This window comes from Sturnus vulgaris, chromosome 3, assembly GCF_052056855.1.
Source record: "Sturnus vulgaris isolate bStuVul1 chromosome 3, bStuVul1.hap1, whole genome shotgun sequence".
Lineage (NCBI taxonomy): Eukaryota > Metazoa > Chordata > Aves > Passeriformes > Sturnidae > Sturnus > Sturnus vulgaris.
The window spans coordinates 70,059,860-70,085,651 of NC_142245.1; the positions used below are offsets into that span (position 1 = coordinate 70,059,860).

At 43.5% G+C, this 25,792-nt stretch overlaps 1 protein-coding gene across 2 annotated transcripts in view; it reads left to right on the forward strand.

Annotated features, from left to right (window-relative positions):
* The first annotated feature begins 5,620 nt into the window (after window positions 1-5,620).
* METTL24 (methyltransferase like 24) overlaps window positions 5,621-25,792 on the forward strand; it is a 50,420-nt gene continuing 30,248 nt past the window's right edge. The window contains exon 1 of one of the 2 annotated variants that reach the window (XM_088161908.1): window positions 5,621-5,749. Coding sequence is in view for 1 of the 2 variants with exons in the window: in XM_014879300.2 (XP_014734786.2) it covers window positions 10,732-11,025 (294 nt within the window). In the remaining variant the exon portion in view is untranslated. Of the gene's footprint in view, window positions 5,750-10,630; window positions 11,026-25,792 lie in introns of those variants that run through there. The other variant, XM_014879300.2, reaches the window with a different exon arrangement.

Here is a 25,792-nt window from a genome sequence, read left to right on the forward strand (position 1 = left end):
GGTGTAATTGTGGTATGGAAAGAGAACGATTATATTTTCAGACATTTTTATCAATACTTGTGATTCGAGAGAGCAGATGGGGTGTCTGATGGATTTTAGAGCTTGAGTACAAAATAGTAATTTTCTTCAACAGCGAATTTGGTTGATTTTCTTCACAGAAACAATGCCATAAAGTCATATTTTATTGATATATAGGTTTTGCCTCTGTTTAAAACAAATTTCTGGAAATTACAGGGAAATTGGCATTCACCATTCATTACCATTCTCTTCCAGTCAAGGGCTATTTGGGATAAATTGAAAATTCATTAGAAGGAAATGTAGCAATTAGAGATAACATCATAGACCTAGATTTTCATTGTTTTGACAGCAATCAAGTGACTATTGTTATATTGTCCTCTGCTTTAGTCACTCCTGCTCTATTCGCTGCGTTCCACCAGAGGGAGATGTTGGATCAAGCAGTTGCTGAAAAAACCCGCACACTCCATCTCATAGAGCAAATGGAGTGATGCTTAATTCAGTGGAAATCTGGGTGCCTGTCGGGCTGCATACCTACAAGATTTAGAGGACTTGGGTGCTTCAATAGAGCTCTAAAAAAGGATCGTGAATCAGTTATTTATGGAGAACACTTTAAAAAAATACAATAAAATGTGAAGGTAGCAGCATACCGTAAGTGGTTGTTAAAAAAAATATTTAAAATAATTGTAATAATAATAATCCTAGATAAAGCTGCTGCTGTAGCAGCGTGTCCCAGAGTTTTTCCCCTACCAAAAAGCTGGAGAGGAAACTACTGTCTTGGATAGCCAAGTGTCCTCAGTTCCTCGTGTTATGGCTTTTGGGGTTCCCCAGTCTCTCAAGTTATCCCTGGGCTGGACATCCTGTGGGGGAGTCCTTGTGGGGCTGCACCCTAGTCTATGTCTCCACTGGCTCCTAACCAGGCTTCTGGTGAGCCCAGACACCATTCTGGGTCCTCAGATATTAGAAATTACTGCAGCTTCAAGATCTGAAATGGACTGGTTTCTTTCTGGGAATTTTCCCCTCATGTCTATTTTTCTCAGTGAAGAAGTAAATTTACATATTTTGGAGAAGGAGAAGCAGACATGAGTCAAAACCCAGGCTTATTAAGAAAGGGAGGTGCTAGGGAGAAAAGAAAGGGGAAGAAACTTTTCTGAAAGTGAACAGCTTCATACGAATGGTATTTACAAAAGTAAAAGCAGTTTCAAGGGAATATTTTTCCTGTGTTTTGCTTCCATCCTTTGAGACTGTCTTACCCCACTGAGAGCAGCCAGCACTGGGGGAGTACTGCCCCACATCACTTTCCTCTGTTCTTGTTGATGTCCATTACCCACCATAAGGACAACAAATTTCTCACACAGTAAGAGGCATGTAACATGTACATCATGTGCTGTGCTCCAACTTTTGTCACATCTCCCACCTTCTGATTCAACTTCTCCAAAGCCCCAGTCAACCAGCTGATACCTAAGCCTTACATTAGCCTTTCCTTCAATTTGTGAGCCAAACAGGAGGGGAGGTTTGTTTATTTTCTGTGTCATCAGAGAGTTAAGTGACTGAGACAGCTGTCGGTGTTTCACAAGCACCTGTGTGTGAGCTTTCAGTCAGCATTTTGGCTAAAACAAAGTTCTGAAAAACAACCCTTCCCTGAGGGAACACAATAGAGCTATGGAGAGAGCTTCTTTGTCACAAAAACGAATGGTTTAGGTTGCTTAAAGAATCACCATCAAATATATTAGTGGAAACAAACTTTAATACAAATTATTGGGATAAAAATTTGCAAAAGTGAGGCAAAGCTCGATGCCAAGGCTTACTCTAATACTGCATGGATAATACATATAAAGGATAACCAGTTAGAATCAATTTAGAGTGATTTATATGGAGGCCAGGGATGTAAAAAAGGGGTAAGGAAGGAAAGATTAAGGGAGACTCTCTAATGGGTCTTGAGATTCAGTGAACGCCCTTGCTTTCCAGACTGCTTCTCAGAGAGGTTCCCACACATGGCTGGATCCAATCTTAGAGTCACACGTCATCAATTGTTTATGTCTAAAGGATTTAGCAGCACTTAAATGCTAGATTAACCAACGACAAACAGTAATAACAGTTATGGATCCAAGATAATAGCATATATAGGGTGTCCAAGATACCCAGATACACCCCCAGATATGTGTATGCAAATGTACAAAGGTAGAGCCACAGGGGCATGGATATGTAATGTATAAGTACAAAGGTATATGTATTAAAACATTCCCCTTGAGAATCAGTGAAACACTCATGTCTAATGCCATTTTGGCATTTCTTAATGAGGGTGAGGTGAGATGTTGAGGCTCAAGTAGCAGCTTATAAACTCAGGTTCTGTTGCCAGGTGACACTTCTCTGATTTTTGCAAACTTGAGAGTTTGGGCACTCTCAGAGGCATCCCACACAGAGGAAAATACTGATGCAGCCCGCTGCAGCCCAGAAGAGCTCGAAGGGTCTGTCTTATGACCACGGTTTTTAGGGCTGTGAGATGGTTGGCTTAAGCCATTGATGTATTTTCTTCCTGGCTGCAATCTAGGTTAGTTATTACTGGAATTTTTGAAATTCCAGTAAGGATGGTACTGTTCCACTTGAGCTACATTTCAGATAAGGAACATTCCAAGGCTGTCAGGGGATGACTGATTATTCCCACTGTCATCTCCCACCTTGGTAAGGCAGCAGGAGTTCCTTATCAGTATCAGTACTGACTGATACGGTCAGTACTGCCCCCCACCTTAGCTTTCCAAGAGTTCCCAGTATAATCAACCACCAGTCTCTTGTGGAAAGGCCTGAGCAGGCCAGAGGAGAGGTGGGGAGGGATGAACCAACACACTCACACTTGCTTTCCTCCTTGCCAAACAAGTGAATGGTTTGGCTTCAAGGAGATGAAGCTTCTCCTCTGCACAGACCTTGCAACCTGGTGAGTCAAATGATTTTTTGGTTAGTGAGAAAGCTGATCTCCTTTGAGCATTCAAAGAACTGGACTTGGGCTTCTCACAGCCCATATTATTGTGACTACAAGAAGAGCAATCCCACTTTTTTGTGGGCTTCCAATAAAAAAGCTCAAAGAATATCTTTGAAATAAAAGAGCTGAGGCAGCTGAACTCCAGGGAAAGACTCAGAGGAATAGCCCACTTCTTTACAGAGGTAAAGACCCTGAGAAGCACTGGCTACCCTGCTTCTGAAAATCCCTCAGTAATCCTGAGTGGGCATCTTTTTTCTGTGTGGTGAGTGTATCTGCAGAGTGTCAGCACTCCAGGAATAATCACAGGACGAATAGACACAGAGATTTGCAGCAGGATAATTGCCTCAAACAGAAGGATAAATAGCTTTTTCTGACATTTAATGGGCCTCTTAAGTGAACGGCAATAAACTCTATGCGAACAGATGTTTTTCCTCTTTTTCGTCCTTTTGCATCTCATCCATAATTATGCACTAAAATGTTCTTGTCTGGGTTGCTGAGAGCAATCTTGTTGCTGTTTGTCTTTGCAGTGTAAGACTGAGCACTTCAGCACAAAGATTGAGTAAAAAGCTCTGGATTCCTAAAGGTTCCTGCCACTATACATCAGTGATCATCTTCTTTGCTTCGCATTAAGCCTGAGGGAGAAGTGAGAAGTTAAGGGGAAAATTTGCCTCTTCTAGCTGCTGCTCTGTATGTCCCAGTGCTAGGGTGTCCTCCTCTTGGTGCCCTGGGCTCCAGCTAGGAGGTTCCTTTACAGACACTCCTCCCCACTCTGTGCTGACTGGACCGTGGGAAGATGGCAGAGCAAACTTCCCTCTGTAGCTGCTGGCTCTGCCTCCAGCCTTGCCGACAGGAGAGCAACAGGCTAGTGGAAACCAAGCCCTGCAAAAAAGCCTTTATGCTTTCAGAAACATGTACTTTATCTCCTGATAGAGTACAGAGAAACGACTTTGTTCCTGAGGAAATTCAATACATTCTGGCGAAGGGACCTCCTCCTAAGAAGGAGCCTGTGAGCCAGCCAGGAGCTGGGGCACAGCCACAAGCATTAGCCCAGCTGAGCGTTCCTCGCCGGGAGAGGCGCCTGCATTGTCACAAACCCACTCTGTCCTTCCCAGCGCATCTTGAAACATCCGACTGGCTTTGCTTCCCACATCCATAGCTGAGGATGGAGGCAGACACGCTGCAGGGAGGCACATGCCAAAAGGATGGCCCTGTGGTAGCGCCTAACCTACATACAAACTCTTGCTGAGGAGGTTATTCCACTTCGGATCAATACCGGTGTCTCTGCATCACTGATGCTGCTCTACATGACACTGAGGGCAAACTGCTTGGAAAAGAGCCTGCGGGAAGAACACTGAGTTTTATCCTCACCGTCTGCTCCTAGACAGGCTGCTCAGCTGCAGGGGAGCTGTGGTATCTTTTCTGCTGAGGGCAGACCATTTCTCTCCTCCTTGTTAGGATTATATCTAAGACTTCAAAATGCAACCAGATGGAGGAAAGGACTGGCTGACCACATGATAATAGTTCAGAAAAACAATCTTCTTGCTACAGATAAAGATTGAATTTAGTGTCCCGAAAAAAATTAGATGCTTTCCAGAATGTGGATGAAACCTTTATTAAAGGTGGGTCTGTATTACTAAATTGGCCTGATACTGGTCCAGAATATTTTGGAAAGCCTCCTATCCTAGGAAAGCTGCTTTTCACCCATCAGGTCTCAAGGATGCTGCCAGCCACCCCCAGCTTTTATTGTTTCTTATTGCCTTTAATGATGCATAAATTGTACAGACATGCCAGTGTATCAAAAACATTGAAAGACAGACCATAGAAAAAAAGCATAGTACCTTAATTATGGGTCTTAATTTGTTTGTGAATCTTCTACCAGAAACACTTTGCTATTGTTCTTCTCCCTGTCAGCCTCAGTACTTTGGCTTGCACCTCATCCCCACTTGGAGACCCCTTTTCCCTGAGTGCTTGCAGATGCAGGAAGGTCTAGCTCATTGATTGTTCCAGTGCTGTTGCCATCCCCTACATAAATACTTTGGCATTTGTACTGTTCTATGTAAGCCCATTAAAAACATGTAATAAAAAGGCTTATATAATTTCTTAAAGCCATCATTACTGCTCCAGCTGTGGTGTTTTGTCAAATTCTGACACTTATAGATTAATCCCTATGCGAAATTACACTTTTTATGAAAGATATTCATCTTTGTGCTTAGAAGTGTAAAAATGTAAGTCAAATTTATTGCATCAAAAACAAGCAGAGCGCTGAAGCCAGAATAACACTGAGGTAATCTTTAAAACATACAGAAAATAGGATTTTTAGTAGAAATACAGGGTAATTTCTAAGCAAAGATGGACATTTGCCTGATGAACTGATATCACAAAAATCTTTGTGCAACAGTATGTGAACTGCATGTGAGCTATCACTACTTAATTTCTGTAAACTGGAATGTCTTTCTATTACAATGGCAAGACATTTTCAATTTTTATACTAATATATCTTCAATAAAATTTCCAGCCCGTATTTTAAAAAGCGGGCAGAATTCTGCTTGTTCAGAATGATTGGACAATTTAGTAAAAGCAGACTATAAAAGCACTGGTTTTCCTCTCCAGGACTGAAACACAGCTAAACCCAAGGATTGGGGTTAAATAAATAAAGTCGAGGTCCAGGCGTAGCAGAGAGCTGCAGAGCATCTTCTCCCAAAGGATGGTCTCATTCTTCTTCTCCTTCCTTCAGCGAGTGTGTGTGCACAGGTACAGGTATGTATGAGTGCAAACACACAAGGGTGTGAATCACAGGTAAACCCTGAGCTATAATCCCCTCTCCAGGCTGATAATTATCAGCCATCTCTTTCATTAAATTTGGAGCACGTGGCAAGGCTGTGCTGTTCGATTCTCCCTGTAGCTGGAGGGAAAGACAGCTTCTGCCTGTGCCTCGTGCTGTGCTGCTGAACAGCAAGATCAGTCTTGTGTTAAGCTGCCTAAATGGCCCACGAGCTTGAGGAGAGCTAATGGGAGACTGCATGAACATATATTTTTTCATTGTTACCTTCAAACTTACCAGTGGCGAGCTGAGAAGGAGTTTTAATGATTCACACAGCTGAGCTTTTGCCTTGACAGCTGTTCAGACACATATTTCTCAGCAGCGGTAAGTGGGTAATATACCAATACAGCCAATTTGCTTCTCTGTTGCTAACATTTAGAAGATAACAGGAAGAGATTCTTTCATAGTTTTCAGTGGGATTTAAGACATGGGAAGGAGTAAGGGCTGTACCTACCTGGCAGAGCTGTGGCCAGGCTCCACAGAGGTCTGTCACTTGGTGCATAAAGAAATACTTCCAGGATTTTGAGCTGCAATTTTAAGGAACAGAACCGAAACCAGGCTTGCACAAAAGCCATCACCAAGAAGTCAGCCAGGGAGCTACAGACTTTTAATTCCATGTTCCTCAGGGCTATGGCAGAGCTTTTGCACATAAATGTGCAAGGCAATAAACTGGGCCTGGACCAAAGCTCTGAGTGCTGCAGACTCAGGATCGGAGGCACACACACTTCTGTGGGAAGGACACACTGTGCTTGTGAAATTCTACACAGAACATCTCTGTTTTCAAGTGCACAGAACAGTGTCACTCTGATTTTTGAAGCATTAGTCAGGAGTGTAGGAGGAAGGAGAGAAAAAAAACCCTTCCTTTGCTCTGTCCTGTAGATTTTGGCAAGTAGCTCATATCAAGTCCAGAGCACAGAGTCAAAAAGAGTGTTTTTATTCATTTACTCATTTTATAGGAGGAATGTTTGACTTGTATTAACAGCCTTTGGAGAATCGTAGGGAATCCTAGTGGCGTTTTTCCTGCCTGGGGTTTAATTTTGCACAGGGATTGGGGCAGATGTTTTAACTAACCAGAAGATAAACAGAAGCCCTGACAGTGGGTGGAGGCAGAAGATGAATGGGGTAGGCAAGGTGTGTGAACTGAAAATAGCCATAAGAGAGAAACATTAAATAACTGCTGTAAAGGAGAGATTTCACTACCAACAATATCCCAGGCAAGAGGTAATTTGTAAGCAGCAAAGATAGCACTGAAGCAATGAAGTTTCATTTGTGTTAAACCTTTTCCTTCTAGAGGTTTAGCACTGTGCTCTTACTACAAAAGCACAGTGCTAAAAATTTGTAAATTTACAAATTTGTAAATGAGAGAAGAATTTTTACAGTTTAAAGACTTTTCCTGGAGAAACTGAGGGAGCTGTAGCTCTGTGGTACCTACATAAAAAGTAAGTACTGTAAAACCAATGTCTGATTTTGGTTATCAGGGCACGAAGCTCACTGCTCTCAGCAGAAATTGCATGCTCACATTGAGTCGCTTTTCCAGTTACTCCTTGCGTTTCAGTTTGTGCTCAGCTGGATCCAGCTTGATGAATGTTCCTCTAACACCATCCATCTTGCTTTAGGAGAGCAAGGAGGGGAGGTTATTTGCAGCCTGACTCAAAGAGAGCATGTTTTCTAAAAGATATGAAACTTTGCTGTATTTCCCAGCAATCACCTCAAAAAGGCCCATCCTCCAGCTGGACTGGAGTTTCATGCATTATGCTAAAATTTTAATTTGCTCTTCTCAACAGGCTTTGCTCGCACACATATCTTTGCAGCCAGTTCCTGGGGGAGGAATTGATTTATAATACATTTGTTAAAATGAAGAAGTGAGACTGTTTAAGAGACTATCTTAATTCTCACTGATTCTCATGCTAAGCCTGATAAGATTTTTCATTGTCCCTGAGATTTCCTGAGATCGTTCTATACTATTCTTCTTTTATTCTCTATCTTTAGAAACCTTCTGTTGTGCTTTTAGCAGGCAGACTTACGTACATAAGAAATTGCAGGGCAGGGAGGTGGGGAGGAAGGACCAGAAATTAAATTGTTTGTTAAAACACAAAAGGAAAAGGAAAACATTGAGTTAAATTAGTGAACTGTTCTTTATCAGGACCACTCCTATCAAACTGGGACTTATCAGCTTTTTAAGGAAGAGAATATTTTGTACAAGGTCAGCACTTACAGGTACAGCTCAGTGATGACAAGAAGAGTGGCTAGATTCGAGTATTTGAGGGTTTTGCTGAAACTACACAATGAGAGAAGAACAACAAATGAAACTCTGATGCTAAAACCAAGAAAGACCTTGTAGTTTCTATTCTGCTCAGGTAGACCTCTTTCATCTGAGAATGCATTGTTCAAGTTTTTAGGAAAGCTTTGATTTCTCAAAGATTAAACTACAAGAGAGAGTTTTAAAATGTATTTCTGCACTTTATATTTCTGGAGTCAACCTGCCTTCAAGATTTCCTCCATAACCATACACACACAAACTTATCTTTTAATAGGACCTTCACATACCATTATTTATTATTTATCAGGTGCTGATAGCTTAAAATAGTATTTGTGCTAAGAATTTTGTGAAATACTACGCCTGCATCTAATGTTCTTGAGATATGTCTAAAATCTCTTCCCTGAGCAGCAACATTACTTTTGTCCTCGATATGAATGTTGCCATTTCACAGAGGAGCAAAGTGATGCACAGGCAGCCCTGTGACAGCCCAAGTGACCTTCTGCTGATGAAACCCAGGTGATGCTCACAAATGGAGCCAGGTACAAGTCTCTTAAGTTGATGTCAGTCATGATTGATGCAGTTACACTCTCCCTATGTCCTCATGAATGTGTTCCTTCCTTACACGAGCACCAGGACTTGTCTGATCCATTCGTGAGCCACCGAAGTGAGATGGGAACAGGAAAAGTGTGTGGTTGTCAGAAAGATCCACTTCCAGAGCCAACTCACTTCCCTGTGGCAAACACCTGAGACTGTCCCATGTTGGCTGTAAGTTGATCAAAAGATAGGATGATATCAACAAATGTGTTCAGATCTATTGGGAAACTGCTCCAGATAGGGGTTTTTTTGAGTCACCCCCCTGCTACAGGAAAGGCAGGTAGGACTGACACACCCTTCCGAGAGGGGCCTGCATTTACAACAAAGTGCTTTAAAACAACCAATTAACCTAATTCAGAAGGACAGTTTGCCTTAAAAATAGAGAACAGCAGTGTTTAAATGGCAGGAATCATGCATCTCACCCGACAGTGCATCTGTGCTTAGAGCTGAACTGAAATCCCACTTCTCTAGACAGATCATTGCTGCTCCTCCACCTTGCTGCCAGCTGGTTGGGTTGCTTGGCTGCTGGCACACTCCACTTCTGCCAGTGCTCCTCTCTGACCTCTGCCCCCGCAGCAGCCAGCTCTGGCTCTGCTCCCGGCTGTGAAGAGACAGGACAGATCAGAGAGGAGTAGTGCAGCCTGCTGCCCAGGAGAGGACACCAGAAGGAGCTTGGTGCAGCAGACAAGGCAGGGACACTGGAAGCACAGTACTGCTCACAGGAGACAAGAGTCACAGCCTCTCTTCCCTGCTTGGCAAAGAAACGGGAGTAGTCATGTATCCAAGTCCTGCATATCCCATCTGGGAAGATATTTATTACTCACTGAGCTGCAAATTGGTTGCCACTGCCCAGTCCCTGTTCCTGCAGAGCTTGCCTCCTGCTCCCCACCTGTGCTCCTGCTTCAGAAAATCCCACCAACCACCGCTCCCTGCTCATGCTTTAGCCGTGGGTTAGTGTTGTGCCTTAGAACCAAAGCCCTCCTGACCACTTCATAGCTCTTCATAGTGTGTCTCCATTGAAAAAAAATGCAGTCTCCTGTGCTCCCACTGAGATGAGCAGGACACCTGTCCCATGCACTGGCTCTCAGCTCATGCAGATCCATTCCTTCACACGTGAAACCAAAGATGTATCTTGAAAATCAGCAGGTTGATGCAACTCCCCAGGAGAGAGGCTAGGAGGCAGAGTATAAACTTAGAAGAGTTACTCATAAGCATAAGCTGTTGCAGCCAAATTAGGGCACCACAACTGGTGTTTCACAAAGGCTTCTCTCACCCTTTCAAAGTTCAGGACCAACATGATTTAACTGGTCCCTAACAGCCACAGCACTGGTTACTAATCATAGTAAAACCTTCCAAAGCAGGTCTATTTTTGCAGCATTCTTGCGTCTTGTTTATTGATCCAGATGTCCACGGAGTCAACCTTGCCAGAGTTAGTTATCTGTATTGCCAGACGATACTGAGGGGAGAAGGGAGGGCTTCAAAGCTGTGTCAGAGAAGCTAGAATTTTGGTGTTACCTTTCCTGTCCAAAATCCTTTATCCTTCACAGGCAGCTCTAACCTTACAAGAAGTGAAGTCCTTACTTCCAGGAACGGGCTCTCCTTTTGTTTGACTTCAACAAAAGCAACTACTAAGTCTACAGTGAAATTTCACTACCTCTTGACATCACAGCGTATAATCTGAACTAATACGTACCTCAACAAGTTAGCGGACTTCCATGCTGTAGAGACGGGCTGATACAATAGTGGGGCGGGGGTTCGTGTCCCCCCTCAGGCCCCTGACACGCACCTGTGGCTACACAGCGGCGCGGTCCCCCGTTCGTACCGGGCAGTGTCCCCGCCGAGGCTCGGAGCATCCCTCGGGCCGCCTGCGGGCGAGCACCGCTGCGTCCCGCAGCCCCCGCCGGGCCGGGACAGGGCCATCCCGGCCCCTCCCCGGCCGGCCCCGCTCGGGGCGGGGACTCCCAAGTTTCGGCGGCGGCGGCCGCGGGGCCGGGCCCGCCGGCGGCATGAGCCCTGCGGCGGGGCGGGGGGGCGGCAGCGCCGGGCAGGGCAGCCCCCGACGCCATGCCCAAGGAGCGGCCGCTCTGGCGGGGCGCCGCTTTCCGCCTCTGCCTGCTCTCCGCCGCGCTCTTCCTCTGCCTGCAGCTGGGCATCAGGCGATCCTGGTGTCCGGAGGAGAAGCCCCGGGACCCGGCGGCGGCGCGGCCGCCCGCCCCGTCCCGCGGCGCGGAGCAGCGCCCGGGCGCGGTGGCGGTGGCCGGGGGTGGCCGTCGCAGGGTCACCTACGTGCGGAGCGGGCGGCGGGGCAGCGCCGTGCCCGCCTGCTGCGCCCCGCAGCCCCCGGGCAGCCGCAGGAAGGTAGGGCGGGCTCGGGGAGAGCGGACGCCGTGCCGCGACAGGCGACCACGGCTACCTGCGAGGGGCTGAGGGTGAGCGGGTGCCCGGGGCGGAGATGGGGCTGGTACCTGAGAAGAGGCGGCCGGGAGGGCGGTGGTGAAGCGAAGTGGTGTGGTATGATGTCGACTTCTTGGGAAGTGGTCAAGCGACTTTTTGAGCAGTGCTGCTCAGCTGCAGGGAAGCGGGAGTGTGCTGGAGCGGGGCTGGGCAAGGTGAGAGCTCGGTCTGAGAAGGTGGCAGTGACCCCGAGTCAGGGTGGGCTCCGCAGGCTGATACATCCCCAACAGGATCAAACTTGGGAAAGGCCATGGCGTTTGGTGTTCTCGGCATCCGCGTGCCATTGGATTCGCAGAAGGCCATCCAGAAATGGTTCTAAGACTTGGTCTGCGTGGGAATTGGAGAGTTAGTGAACGAGCTGGTCAGTGAACCTGTAGCTAGGTCCCTACGTGGCAGTGACTGTAAAGTGTTTTGGAGGAGTGAGGACGTCGTTAGGATCTGGAGTTCAGCAAGAGTGAGGAGTGCCTGTGCTACCTCCACCCCCAGTCAGCTGCGTCTGTGGCCAGTAGCGGGATGTTGCCTTCTTCAGTGATCTCCGTGTCGTCCTTGGTTTCGGCAGATGCCACGTTCTCAGGAACTGCTTAGAGATTCAGATAATTATTTTGTGGAGTTTTCTAGGCAGCCTTTCAGGGGGAGAGGAGCCAGCTTTGAGGGCAGTGAAGGAGTAGATTGTCATGTACTTTGGGATCCTGTTGTCAGGGTAGAGTAGTGATAGTCCATGCAGAGATGTGCATGTTCTTAAAGAAGCTGGAACGATCATGAGGAGGAGCACATCGGATTTTGCAAGAGATAAGACTGCCTTTGTGGCCAAGTAAATAACTGTTTCTGATCTTTGCCCCAACAATAATAAAAACCAGTTTTCTGTGGAGTGGCTAAAGCTTGTCCTTACTGCCTTGATGAAAAGACTACTTGCTAACATCCAAACCACCATCTGACCAGATGGCATGTGACCTCTCACAGGTCATGCATGTGGTCTCAACTGCAAATCTGCTTTCTTTTCTTTGCCTGTTCCACCCCAGTAATTAATTTTTTACTTCACGAGAAGATGGACAATGAAGTCATATGTAGATTGACTTCTAGGTTCTGCTCATCTTCTGTGGGAAACTGTGATGCAAAAAATAAACTGCTACTTTCTGCCTCTGGTGTCCTGAGAGGTTTAGAAGAAATTAGATAATCCTTCACCATGCTTCCTTCATCACTGGCGGTGATGAGGACAACATTGCCACATATTTGTTCAGAATGATAACTGTGTGGTGTTCTTTTGTGCTGTGGTGTTGATACCACTTTGAGGTACCTAGGTCTTGCAGTGTCAGTTTTTGTGAGTTTTGTTGCTGATGCTGTGTTACTTGGCATTATTCTAACGCTTTTCAGTGATTCTAATTATGTAAGAATTTCAGCATTAATGGAGAAAAAAGCCTGTAATCCTGTGGATTCAGAGAGTTTCTTGAAAATATGCTAAGAATGGCATCAAAACCAAAAGGCAAAAGTAAAACACATCCTAATTTAGTTAATGATTTTTTAGGAAATCCTATTAGGGAAGTAGAGGAGAGACTGCTTATTTTACCTGAGAACTGGCAACACCTTGTGGTGTTGGAGAGCTCGAGGCTCTGGAAAGCCCAAGTGTGTTTTGGTGCATCTCCAGGTGAAATGTGTGAAAGAAACATCACTGCTGTGGTTTGTGGTTGTTGGGCATGTTGCTGCTGAGGTGTCATTTGAATCCCTCCAGTTAAGTCAAGGAAAAAATATTAGTATATATAATAGAGGGTGGAGTTGTTGCCAGGTTAGGTTTGAGACCATCAAGTGCCTTCTGTGTTCAGCTGTTTGACTTGAACATGTTGCTTCAGGCTAAGAAAAATCTGTTTAAAGATATGGTTTTGGGAATAGCAGGACTAAACTTTGAAATAGAGTTGTTAAATAAAAATATAGGGGAAAAAGTAATAGTAAAATAAAGTGAAAGTGGTCTGAGGTCTGCCATTTTTTCATGAGAAGAATCACAATAGCTAAAAAAAAATAATGGGTGATTTGTATTTTTTTTTTAAATCAGGAAACATGGTATTTCACATCAGACTATTGTATGACAAGATGGGGGCATTTATCAAAAAAGGCTGCTTGAACTGGTGGTCCATGGCTTCTACCAGCAGCTCTGGAGTGCAGTGTGCTGTACTGCTGAGTGTAAATGCTGCCTGGAGGAGAGGGACAGGCTCCTTGCACAGATCTGTGCTGTATTGGGTTGGGATTGCTTTTTGCTGTGGCTTTAATGTGTTTTCAGTGTCTTCTATCTGTCCATACATTATTGTCAGTCCATTTCTGAAGCCTGCAGAGGCTTTCGGTTATGGGAGTTTTTTCTCTCCTGCTGTTTATGGAGATGGTGTTGGACTATGTTGGGATGTGTGAGCCAGCAGGATGGAAGCAAGGAAAAATCAGTAAGGCCAGACTTTGCTCCATTTTCCAAGTGCCTCTAGGTTATAACTCAGTCACACTTACATCACTGAATTAATGCAGAAGACTGATGAACAGAGTGTTTCCATAGATGAAGTTGAATATCCTACTTTGTGGCTGTATAAAAAAAATGAATTGCAAGAGCACACAAGGAAATTATTTGGTGCCTGCTTTGAATTACTTTAAAGTTTCCTGAAGCAGAGTTGTGTTATTTATTTCCCAAGCACAACTGAATTCATCAACCAACACCACCAGAAGGGGGAAAAAAAAAGACACAGGATGGGAAAGATGGAGACTTGTCCATAAATGGTCCCTAAGTCTGCAGGAAACTGCCTGTGCTTTTCCTGACCACTGGTGAGGCTCCATCAGCAGAGACCATGGCTATGCAGCAGATGGGAGAGTTTGACCACCAAGGTTCCAAGTGTCTGTTTGTGCCTTAAGATGCTTACATAAAAAATGTTAACTGAAAGCAGCAGGGAATGAAGTAATTTAGCTATGTGACATCTCTGGAAGCTGCTGGAGCTGCTTGTTGTGGTGCTTTAGGGAGCTATGCTGCTCCCAGCTGTTTTGCTCCTGGTTGAGCCTACTAAAGAGCAGATGCTGCTGCTCGTGCTGACAAATAACAAGCAAGATTTGGCATTGACAGCATATGATGGTCATCTGAAGAATCAGAAGGGTTTTGTTGTGCTGCAAGAGTAAGCAAATGGAAGTTCATGATCCCACTTATATTTGGTGGAATTTCATAGTCCCACTTAAAGCTGCATTGTTGCTAATAAAATTATTTTTTTAAACTGTGATTCTAAGGTTTGGCTGTGTTAAGCACTGACCTGGTAACATATGCAGTAGATAAAAAGTCCAGCTACATGGAAACACACAGATTCTGCCAGGTGTACCTGCTCCTAAAATAGGTATTAGCAGGGTGTGCACCCACAGAGCACTGCAGACGTGTGAGGTGTATTTTAAGAGGTTCTTCCAGGGTGCTATGGCAAAAGGAAAAAAAATATTGCATTTGGAACTTGAAGTAACAGCAAATTCCTGACACAATAATTGCAATAACAAGGTTATGTTGGCTCTTGTGCACTTAATTTGGGAGGAGCCCTTTTCAAGTGTCTGGTTGAGGAAAGCTGGAATTCCTTGCCTTCTGGGCATATTTATTTCCATGGAGGTGGGGAGTGTGCTACGCTGCCAAACTTAACCTGATGTTATTTTGGATGCTCTTTCATGTCATATCTAGGAGTATGAAAGTATTTGCCTTCAGTGATTAAAAGCAAAGAATAAGATTTTGCTGCTGGGCCCATGTGTACTTTGTTTGGGATTATAATGTATTTTGAAACATGATGTATATTGCCTAAAACCAAAAACTCCTTTGAGATTATATTTTTTAGGTGTTACTTTCACTTGTATACATTTGTCTTTTGGTTCATTATAAATGCTGACTAATTATCTTTTGCCATTTCTTGTTGGATTGAAGATTGTGGTTTTCTTTAAATAGGAACTATTTCCAAGAAGTTACTGCTTCTCTGCAGTGATGACTGATAAGAGTCTCATCTTTAATTGTCTGCAAATTATTTTGGAGTGATATCTTTGAAATTATGTGGAATAAAACATGTTTGGCACTTAGTAATACAGCAGGCTCATAATACGTCATTTGATTTAGCATTACACGATTGCTAAGATTTTAATTAAATTTACATTTGGGTTTTAGCTTTAGAATGACAATGCTATTTACATTTGTGTCAGTGATATGTAGGGCTTATGCCAAGAGTCCTTTTTAATTCTTCTAGAAATTTGGTTTAAAAAATGTCTCAGATGTTTTCATTGCCTAATTGCATGCATGTTTTCAAGCTGGCTTTACATCTTAAAAAGTACAATAGGTTTTGCTTTTATAGGAAGTTACTCTGACTCTTCATGAGAAAGAGCCAAAATTCTTGGAGAAAACTTGGTTATTCTGAAGTTAAATTGATCCGTCTGTCTTTCTGAAGTTAAGTTTATCCATCTGTCTTTCCACATCCCATGGTGTAATAGCTTGTCTGTTTTGGGTTGGGATTTAACTTTTCTAAGTTTATTAATTCTGTGTGCCTGGAGCAATGATCTAACATTACACCAGAGGTTGATACGACAGGGCTCTGGGAACTGTGCAGGGAGTCCCATCAGGCTGGATTTGCCCTGGCTGAGCCAAACCAAAGGAGCCACGTGGGTCAAAGTGGCCTCTTGGATCTCCAGAGGTTATTCCAGCCTCTCCACCTGTGTCCCAGCGTGATGAGCTTTCCAGCATGCAGTGCTGTTCCCTAAGTGCTGTGTTGAGAAGGGAATAACATCCTGGCTTGGATGGATGCGAGTGGCACGTGGGATGCTGCTGCAGAGGAGTGCAAAGCTGAAGAGCTGAATGTTGGTTATTCCTTGGAGTGTGCTACTTCTGGGCACCTTCTTTAATAACAGGTAGACAAACTGAAAAGAGATTCATTCGGAGGAAAAGAGTGTTAAAGAGGAAGATTGTTGCAGGAAGGCAAGCCTGAAGTACTGGTACTTATTTAGTATAGGGAAATGTCGGTTTTGAGGGAATGTGCCAAGACTCTTCAAACTAAAAAAAATAAGTTTTTTTGAAGGACATAATGACCGATTGTTCCCTAGGTCCACTGGAAATAGGACAAGAAGTAACTGGCTTAATTTTCAGGCAAGATATTAGGAAATCTTTTAACTCTGTAGTTGGTAAGGAATGGAAAGACTCCTTAGAATAATGTAAACTGTGGGTATCCACACAGGGAAGGTCTAGGAATGTTTTTCATTGTGCTTCAGGGCAACCTCCTGAGGTCCCTCTGGCTACATTTACCTGTTCTGCAATTAGAGAAGCAATCTGGCAGATTCAATGTCATTAGCCAAACTGGAATTTAGCCTGAACAATGATCTGACATCAATGGAATAAAAAGAGGTAATGAGGTCTTTTAAGACTATAATAAGCAATCTTTGCACTGGCTTAATACCTCACTAGAGAGACCAGACCCACCATAAATGTTCTGTGTGATGACTTAGTGGACCCCAGAGAAAAGGACACTAGTTGACAACTTTTTTCCTTCCAGCACTTGGAGGTCTCTTAGCAAATATAAACCAACCCAAAGTTGCTTATCTGCTAAGATTAGCACAAGATAGGAACTTGTGGCTTCAATCTGTTAGTACCTGGGGAACAGCCTCGATCTGTATTTGCTCAAATATTCAGGCTAATAGCACAGACTGAGTGAGGTTATTGTCTTTGGAAGAAAAGAATAAACTCTTCTTGAAAGCAGTTTTCATCAGCTGATAACCAAATCTGGGAAACATCAGCCAGCTCTGCCTGTAAACAGGGGCAGCTGAGGTCCCAAAAAGTACCCAGACATAGGAATCCTTCTCCAGGTAGTCAAGCAGTGGCAATACCGGACTTTTATTGTATTTTAACTGCAGATGAAATGTGTTTATAGTATACCATAAAGAGGAAATGGAAATGTTTTTTCTGACAATGATGTCACTTGTAAGCTTGTGAGGTAAATGATTACTAAGAATAACCTTGATTCTTACACACTTTTTATTACCTGAAATTGTTCTTCCTTCATGAATTTTTGAAAAGCAGATGGGGAATATTATTCTTCAGAAACTCATTACAGTGTTATGAGACTTTATATCCAATAGCATAGATTTCTTTGAAAGTCTTTCACAAACCTGCTTAAGGCTGGCTTTCGGCAGATAAAGACGAGAAATTTTTCTAAGTAGCTGTGGCACCGAAGAAAATAAATCTAGGTGTCTAAAGGACACAAGGATCGAGATGGTGATTTATTCTGCAGGTGCCTTGCTCTGTAGTGGCCATTACAGTTGGGCCATCATTTCCTTGAACCCAGAGAGACAGTTCACAGGCCTTGTACAAAATGTGAATCCTTTATGACTGCTGTAGCAGATCAGAAAAGAAAGCATTCCTGTTAGCTGTCTTCAGCTCAAACTGTTTCATGAGACTGCTGGAGGGGCCAAGTCACCTGAACTGCCCGGTCGCAGTGCCAAAAATTATCTTTTGTCACATTTCATGTTTTGAAATAAGAAGTGAGGACAGTTTTGGGGACACACAGCTTTCCTTGCTCAAGCAGCTCTCAAGGTGGCCAATCTTTCTACATTCTTTTCTAAAATTTCCTTCTGTGGAGACAGAAGAGTCCAGAAAGAGAGATTCGGACAGGTAAAAATTCTCCTGGATAGCCCTAGGGTTTTTACTTTACATCTCCAACCTTTATCTTATTCTTATTATTCTTATGAGACAAGTGTTTAATTTCATTGCTAGTAAGATTTTCATCCCAGTTGGTTCAGTCAGTTCACATCAACATTTACTCAGCCAGCCAGGCAATTAACAGAGACGTGTCTGCTCGGGGGCTGCACAGTAGGTGCCAGTGTGCCAGATATCTCTTCCATGCCACTTTCACTGAGCTGTGGCCACAGTTCAGACCGAGGTGCAGCTGGGGGATCTTTGAGGTGAGTCTAGAGTAAAACTCCAGCAGCCCCTGACAAGGGGTGCAGTACTGAAATCCTGTGGTGAAGAACAAAACCCTCTCACAGCTTCAGACAGCGTGACGAGAGCATCATCACTTCTTACAAAACAGATGTGGAATTTGGAGATTTAGGTGGCATTAGGGAGGGACCTGCAGCCTTTGCTCAAGCAGTCTGGTTTGGTTGTGGTAGATCAAGCTGTCTTGCAGCCTGGCAGTGATGACTGCCAGTCGTGGCACAGATTAGATAAAAGATTTGACACATAAGTGAGAAAGTTTGTGTGAACCACCACTAATCTTCAATGGAATCCACAACACAGCCCACTCTTATCGCTCGGTCTAAAATTAACTTTGAGCTGAGTTTGTCTTGGATGGCTGTTCAGTGCTCCAGAGCTGTGTGCAGTGGATGTGAGTCATTTAATCAACTTGAGTGTTTTTGTAGCCAGAAGATATGCACCAAGATACTTTTGTGCATGATGAAACCTTGTCCAGATCCCTCCCGTGTTTATAAGTCTAAGATCAAATGATCTGCAGTTCAGTGAAACTGAAAAATGGGAACTAAAAGAGGGAAAAAAAGGTATGATTCAATTTTTCTTTCGGTTGTGGTATATAGCATATGTATCTGTAATCTTATGCATACACTCACCCTAATGCTGTTTTTTTTAGTGTTTTTGCCTACAAAAGTGACAGGGTGATATGCTGCCCTATTTTGAGTTAGCCAATCTCTCAAGGTAATAAAAACCACGTCCACTGATGCCTAGGGTAACAGATGAAAGCCACGATTTTGAACTCACTCTCCTGGCAGCAACTGGGTCAATTTCAACAGGAGATGGAGGAAATATTCCCAGCTGTTTATGCTAAGTGGAAGGGCTTGAATTTTCAATGACATGTTGTTTCCCCATCTGATCTTCTATCTTCAAGAATCTTGCTTGTGAATGTGCCATCAAGCTCAGGTGTCCCCAGGAAAGGCTCTGGCTGCAAATGCTCATGAATGGGTGGATGGGGTCGTTGCTGATCCCTTGGAAAGCACAAATCCTGGGTGTGGTTCTGGGGGAACCCCTTGGTGATATTTTTGCTCTCTTATTGATTTTTTGCAACATATGAAAACTAGTGCTGTAATTTATGTCCACCCTGACACATGTATAAATAAAATAAATAAACCTTTCATTGTGTCTATGTGTAATGATAAATGTAGTAGTTCCAGCAGCTGTTAGAAGACAGAAATCTCACTTCTCACCAAAGTCTTTTCCATTTGCTTTGCAGACTGGAACAAAATGGCTTTGCATTCTTTGAAAGTCAGAACAGAATTGTTGTGACTTTGCAAATCCCAAATCTGGGGTACTTGTGAGAAACATAATTCCTGCTGCCACCTCTCCCCATCCTGCAATGGGGGCTTCTCTTGTCTCTGGCAATGTAGGACCAGGAGGACTTTGCAGTGGCTTCTGCAAACTAAAGGAATTGAAACCTCTGCCCTTCTTGGCATGTAGAAAACAAATTTGGGGGCCTGAGAGCTTAGCAAGGAAATACCTACAAGATTCTGATAGGCAACTTGTCTGTCTTAGGGATATTGCTTAAAATACATTCTTGCTGTTAGTGTTGAGGTAGGGTCACTTTTTGAGTGTGTGTGTAAGGCATTGGTCTGCTGGAGAAAATTAGCCAAGACAAAATTACAACAGAGAAGCAAATATCAGTGATATGCCAGGGTCTGGACCTGGCTGTGAAAGGTGTGCATTTGAAAATGATGTTAGAACCAGCAGACATTAACATCACAGATTTGCTGTTGTTGCTTTGTCCTCCCCCTCTTAGCCTCATCCATCCCCAGCCCTCTTCCTCATTCCTCTCCTTAACAGCTAGCTAAGTCAAATAATCAGCTGGGAGCTTCAAAGTCAGTACCCTTTTTTTAGCATCCTCTTTCATATTTTACAAAGACACACTGTTTGAAATGCTAGAGGGAAGAGATGGTAATGTATATTGATATGGCATGTAATGTTAGAAAATATCTGCCACTTAGAAGCCTAAAAATGATAGGAATCAGTTCCAAATATTTCCTGCTCCCTGCAGCGTGGATGGCAGTAGTGGAGGAGTGAGGTTTATTCAATAGATAAGCACCACAGGGTAGGAGCTGTCTGAAAAAACCCCAAATTTTTATTACTGGTTCTCTGTCTCTTTTTGGGCTTTCCTCATGGTTGTTCTGCAGCGCTGAAACTTTCAAAGAAGTGAACTCTGATCCACCATGAATAGGGCGAAGCAACAACATTGTGTTCTTTTTCCTTCCCTCTGTTGAGAAAATTAAACAAGAAGCAATTATGTGTCAATTGGTTGCTGCTGAGCTGATGTGTTTCTTCTTCGTTAGATGTCTTGATTAATGGTTTGATCTTGCAATTATTATTCATTATGAAATCCATGGGAATTCTGGGTGCATCATGAGTTCAGGGTCAAACCATGTAATTTTTCAGTACTTTATCTGTATAATGCTCAGAATTAGTGATAAAACGTCGGAAAATATCCTTGATTAAAGAGGATGGTACATATTTGCCCAAGCCCATCCTCCATGGGATTATGATGATTGGTTCTATACTTGTCTAAAATAAAAGATATTTCAAATTTGCGTGCTTTGAAATGAGCTTGATTTTCTTCTCTACAGATTGGAAAATAAATGTACCATTTTGTACTTAAAATCCTAACAATTTGTAAGCCAGCTGTTGTTCCCTTTCTAGACAGAGGAAACTACTTGTCCAACACATGGTTTTATTTTATTTGGAAGACTTTTACATAGCTCTAGACTAAGGGCACTAACCCATAACCATATTTTAGAAAGTAAAGGGAATGTGTTTAAAGTTAGAATACATGTCATTCTGTGAAACTCCATTATCTAATGCTTTTATGAAATAAGGAGTTAAAGAAAAGTGACGTTTGGTTTTTTGAGTCTTCCCTGGCTATCCAGTAAAACCCAGTCTGACCAAGTGAACTAATGGTGGGTTGAAGGAACAGTGCCCTCGGTACCTGTTGTAAATACTATCTATCTTACCTTAGGGTTTTATCCTCTGAAATCCAAATACCTGTAGGAGTTACTCAGCCTTTTGCTTTACCCATGGATAAGAGTTGCTATTTACTTGTTTTATGAAATTATAGATGTCTAGTGACAAATACTCTTTGTATAGTAGTTTGCATAGATGTATGGTGACAAATACCCTCTCCTGCTCCCTGGCCATAGAGGGTTGTCCTGGTACTTAGCCAGGAGGGGAAGATGAAGAGGAGCATTCTAATGCTTCATATCTCCCTTTAGTCTAGAAGCTGTAGTGGACCATTTCTGTTTAGACATTTGCATTCCACTTGGATGAGAAAGAAGGCTGCACAAGTGTGAAATGTTCTTATTTGTGTGAAAGTATTGGTTTTACTCTAAAGCACCTTCTTTTCCCCCAGTTCTTAGCCTCAGGCAAAAGCTCTGAAGTCAATGGATAGGCTGCCAGAGGCATCCCTATATGTAAATCACAGAGTGCTGGAACTTGCACAAAATAAACTCGGCTTATCTGGCTAGCTGAGTATTCACTGATGAATTCTGTTTGTTGTATTCTGTGGTTTAAATATTGCAGTGAAGTCAACCTAGAGGAAAATAGCTTTCTTCCCTTATTGTATGGGTTATGACATCTCCCTATTTCTCAGCCAGAGCCCTTGAACTACAGCAGTTATGACTACAAGCTGAAACCACGGTCTTGCCTCTGCCTAGCAAAAACTGAATTTGACAAGCAGTGGCCAGTAGTTGCTGTATCTGTTTCTGGCTGTTATCCTTAAGTGTTGGCAAAGGCATACGGGCACTGGAAGGAATTCAGCTGATTGAGCAGCTTAAGCAGTTTTGAGAATTCACTTCCATAAATTTCAATCTGTTCTGGCTCCTGGTTTTATCTCCATTAGATATATTATCATGCTGTCAGCCTCTGGATAGCGCTGGAATGCTGCTGCTCGATTTATTTATTTTATTTTAGAACCATAGCAAAGAAATCTCACTTGGCTATTCTCAAAGCTGTATGTCTCTTAGAGTAAAATCAATCTCTCTTCTAATAAATGTGTCTCCCATATGTTGCTGGGATTCTCAGTGGCAGAGCTGTTAGTCTCTGGGGACCTTTGAATGTCTGAGGAGAGGTTCCCCAGTGCAGCACTGCCCTTTCTTACCCCTGCAGCCCCCAGATCCTTTGGCTGCAGTGGATTTATTCCTCAGAGGTAGTGAGGAGTGGTAGTTATGCTGTGTAAATTATGAATTAGATGCAATGCTTTCTGAATTCATAAGTACCCACAAATTAATATTTTGGTCAGTCTTCTGAAACCCTGCTTCCTGTAAGTCCCAAACCTGCACTGAAGGTGATGGTGAATTTACACGGGTGTCCACAATAGCTAATGTAAACCTGGCAAATGAGTTCTGCATACGTTTTCCTGGGGAATTCAGCGTTACTATTTGAAGTCATTGGAGCATTAGTCACCTGAATTCCTCTACAGATCTGGCTTCCTCATGTTAATTTTGGAAGCTGCTCTTTATTTCACCAAATCCATTTCTTGATTCTTAAAGTGATTTAAATTCTGTCATTTGAAGTCAATAGCAGGCATCCTTTTCTTCTGTGCATGATTGTCTTATGAGACACTTACTTAGGGGAAAAGATACAAACCTGAAAGCATAGTTGGAGAGGGCTTGAGTGTGGGTTTTGTGTGTGAAACACAGAACCTCCCAGGGCATTGAAGTTGTTGGTGTTTTGCATGGAGGTGGCTACTGCAGCTCGCCTGCAGGTAAGGGCAGCAGTTCCCCCCAGAGCAATAATTTGTATGCGTGTGGCTCGATTTCACACCATCAGATGGGAAATGAGAAGCAAAAGGAGCAGAAAATAAACATCAGTATTAACAGAAGGAAAGCAGAGGTGAAATGCTTGGTGATTGCTGCCTTTTCAGGGGTTATTATGTATTCATGTTCAGACTGATTTGCTCTTCAAGAGTAAAGACTCTTGGTTTCAATTACCATGCAGTGACTCAAAGCTTTTCTAATGAGAATTGAAGTCAGAAAATAGTTTTCTTCATTTCAATGTAAAACTTCGCATTTTTTTTTCTTCCATTTCCCTACTATGTATAGGAGTTTTACTTACTGGTGCAAACTGCAGCCTTGTGAAGCAAGAGCTGATAAACTGATTTTAAATGGAGCCCTCTGGGTGATGTTTGGAGCTTCCTGAGTTGACTCTTGCAGCACTCACATCCTGCTCCCAGGCAGACAAATGTGTGCTGCACTGCAGAGACTTGTAAAAAGATAATGCACAGAGAGTGGGAAGCTAGGGGAGAACTTAAATGCATCCTAAACATTCCCTCTTCCATAAAATAAAACACACACCAGACATGGAATACTCCATATACGGATCATGTTGGAAACCCATTTAAATTTAAGACACACACTCGTTAATGCAGACAGCACTCTTATCATGGGACTGGTTTCCATAGGCAGGATTTACTTCCCTGAGCAGCCTTCCTGCTTGGGGAAGCCAGACTGTATGTGTGACACGTTGCTTGCTTATCTTGGCACAAAGCTATTGTTCCTCAGCCTATCTTTCCAACATCAAATCTTTGGATAAGATCATGGAGTGGATCCTCCTGGAAGACACATTAAAACATGCTGAGGACAGGGAGTTGTTTAGGCACAGCCAACTTGGCTGCCTCTGAATTGGAAAGATATTGATTTGATGGATGGACTGATAGATGGATGAGGAGTTGATTATATCAGTGTCTCAGTGTCTAAATGACAAACCAGTAACGAGTGGTGTCCATTAATGGTCGGTACTGGGGTTTATTATGGGCAGCCTGACCTAGTGGAATGTGTGCCCCATGGAAGTGGGTTGTACCTGGTGATATTTAAGGGTCCTTTCCAACCCAGACCATTCTGTGATTCTGTAATACACTGCAGATTTTTTATCTCTGGAGTTTGCCTGTGGGAGGGGCTCCCTTTGTGGCCTGCTTGTTGCACTGCACCGATGTGATGCACACAGAGAACAGAGCATCAAGGTGTGGAGAAGGCTGTGTGCATGTCTGCAGTGCTGCCAGAGATGTCTCCGTCTTAGATAAACTCAGAAAAGTAGAAACATGGAGAAATAGAAAGATTTCCTGTATTAATTTTTTTTTCTAGTTCACCATGGACTTTGTGTAATGCGTGGAAACTTCACTGCTGGAGTGGAAATTCTCAGTTTAGGTGGCTGCAGGACTAGGTGTCAGCTGCTTTTCCCTGTGATTCCCACAATACCTGATGCCTCAGAGGAAACCTACTGCTTTTCTCTCAATACAGGCACACACATGCAGAGGAGGAATGCATTAGTAAGTTTTGTACTATGGTTTCTTGAGAGAAAACTTCATATTTAAGAAAGCCAAACTGCAAAGCAAAAAAAAAAATAATAGTTATATGAAAGAGAAAATAAAGGAAAGAAACAGTTCAGACATGTAGGGATGGAATATCCATAAAGCCAGTTGTGTTGGAAATTAATTCACTCAAAGCTTTAAATATGAGTCAGTCACTTTGTAAGCCTGTGTTTTAAATTACAGCTTACTGAGCCTGTGTGTGTCCCTGCTACTCCTAAATTAACGATGTAAGGTCGCTGGTTTGTACGGGTGTGTGTCTTGTGAGCCCTGATGGTGCTGGTTACATTTAGCTAAAGGGGACTGTATGAATTGATCTTTGTCGAGGAGGTCTGTGCCGAGGCTGGAGGCATACTTGTTCTTTCCTGCTGATTCCTCTGCTTTGAGGTGGAGTTTGTTTTATTTGTGCCACATACTGCTGCTCCAAACATAAAACATTTGGAATGGCTCAACCCTGCTGAAGAATGAAGTGCAGCTAAATGTTGCTTTAGGCTCACAGCTAAAGGGTAGGCTCAGCCCTCTAAAATGCATGTTTTTCTGCAGCATGGGGTGTGTGAATGTCTGGTTTGGGATTTCCCTTCTGTGGTATAAGTGTTCCTGAGCCTATCCTTCAGGCTACCTTTTGCAGGTCATGGAGAGACATGGACTTTTCCAGTGCTTGACTCACCTTACATATTTTATGTGTCTACTCTCTAGTGAGATGAATCATTCCCTTAAAGATCCTGTCTGCCTCATCTGTCCTGTCAAATAACTCAGTTCCCCAGCCCCCTGTGGGAGCTTCGTTGATGCCTGTCTGCATGCACAGTGTTTCTTCCCTCCTGGCTCTCCCTGGGACTCACCCAGCTAATTGCCTCTGAAACGAAACGTGGGCGTTCACGAGGGATTCTTTGCTGCTGGAGCTGCTCTGTGCTGTCAGCAAGAGGAGCAGTGTGCCAGGTTTGGCTGCCTCCATCCTCAGCATCCCTCCCACTCCCCATGGCAGGCTTCGCGCTGGTCGCGTGTCCCTCGCAGGCGTTGGCGTGTCCTGCAAAGCCAGGGCTTGTGTGGGCTGCAGCACACAGCTTTCACTCTTTAGGGCACTTTTGAATTGAGGGAAAAACCCCAAACAGTAAGACCACAACGGACTAATATGCTTAAGGCCACAAGTGCTTGAGAGAGACCACAAATTTACATCCAAGCTCTGTAAATCCTGTCTGGGGACCATCAGTTCTCACAAGGGCAAACCTTCAGGAATGCAGTGTGATAAATTTGCCATGTAGATGTCTGAAGTTTTGCAGTCTGAATCTGAATCCCATGCACTGCCTTTCAAATTGATAAAACTCCTGCAAAATTTCACCCATGAGCAGGCTCTGTTCTGCTGA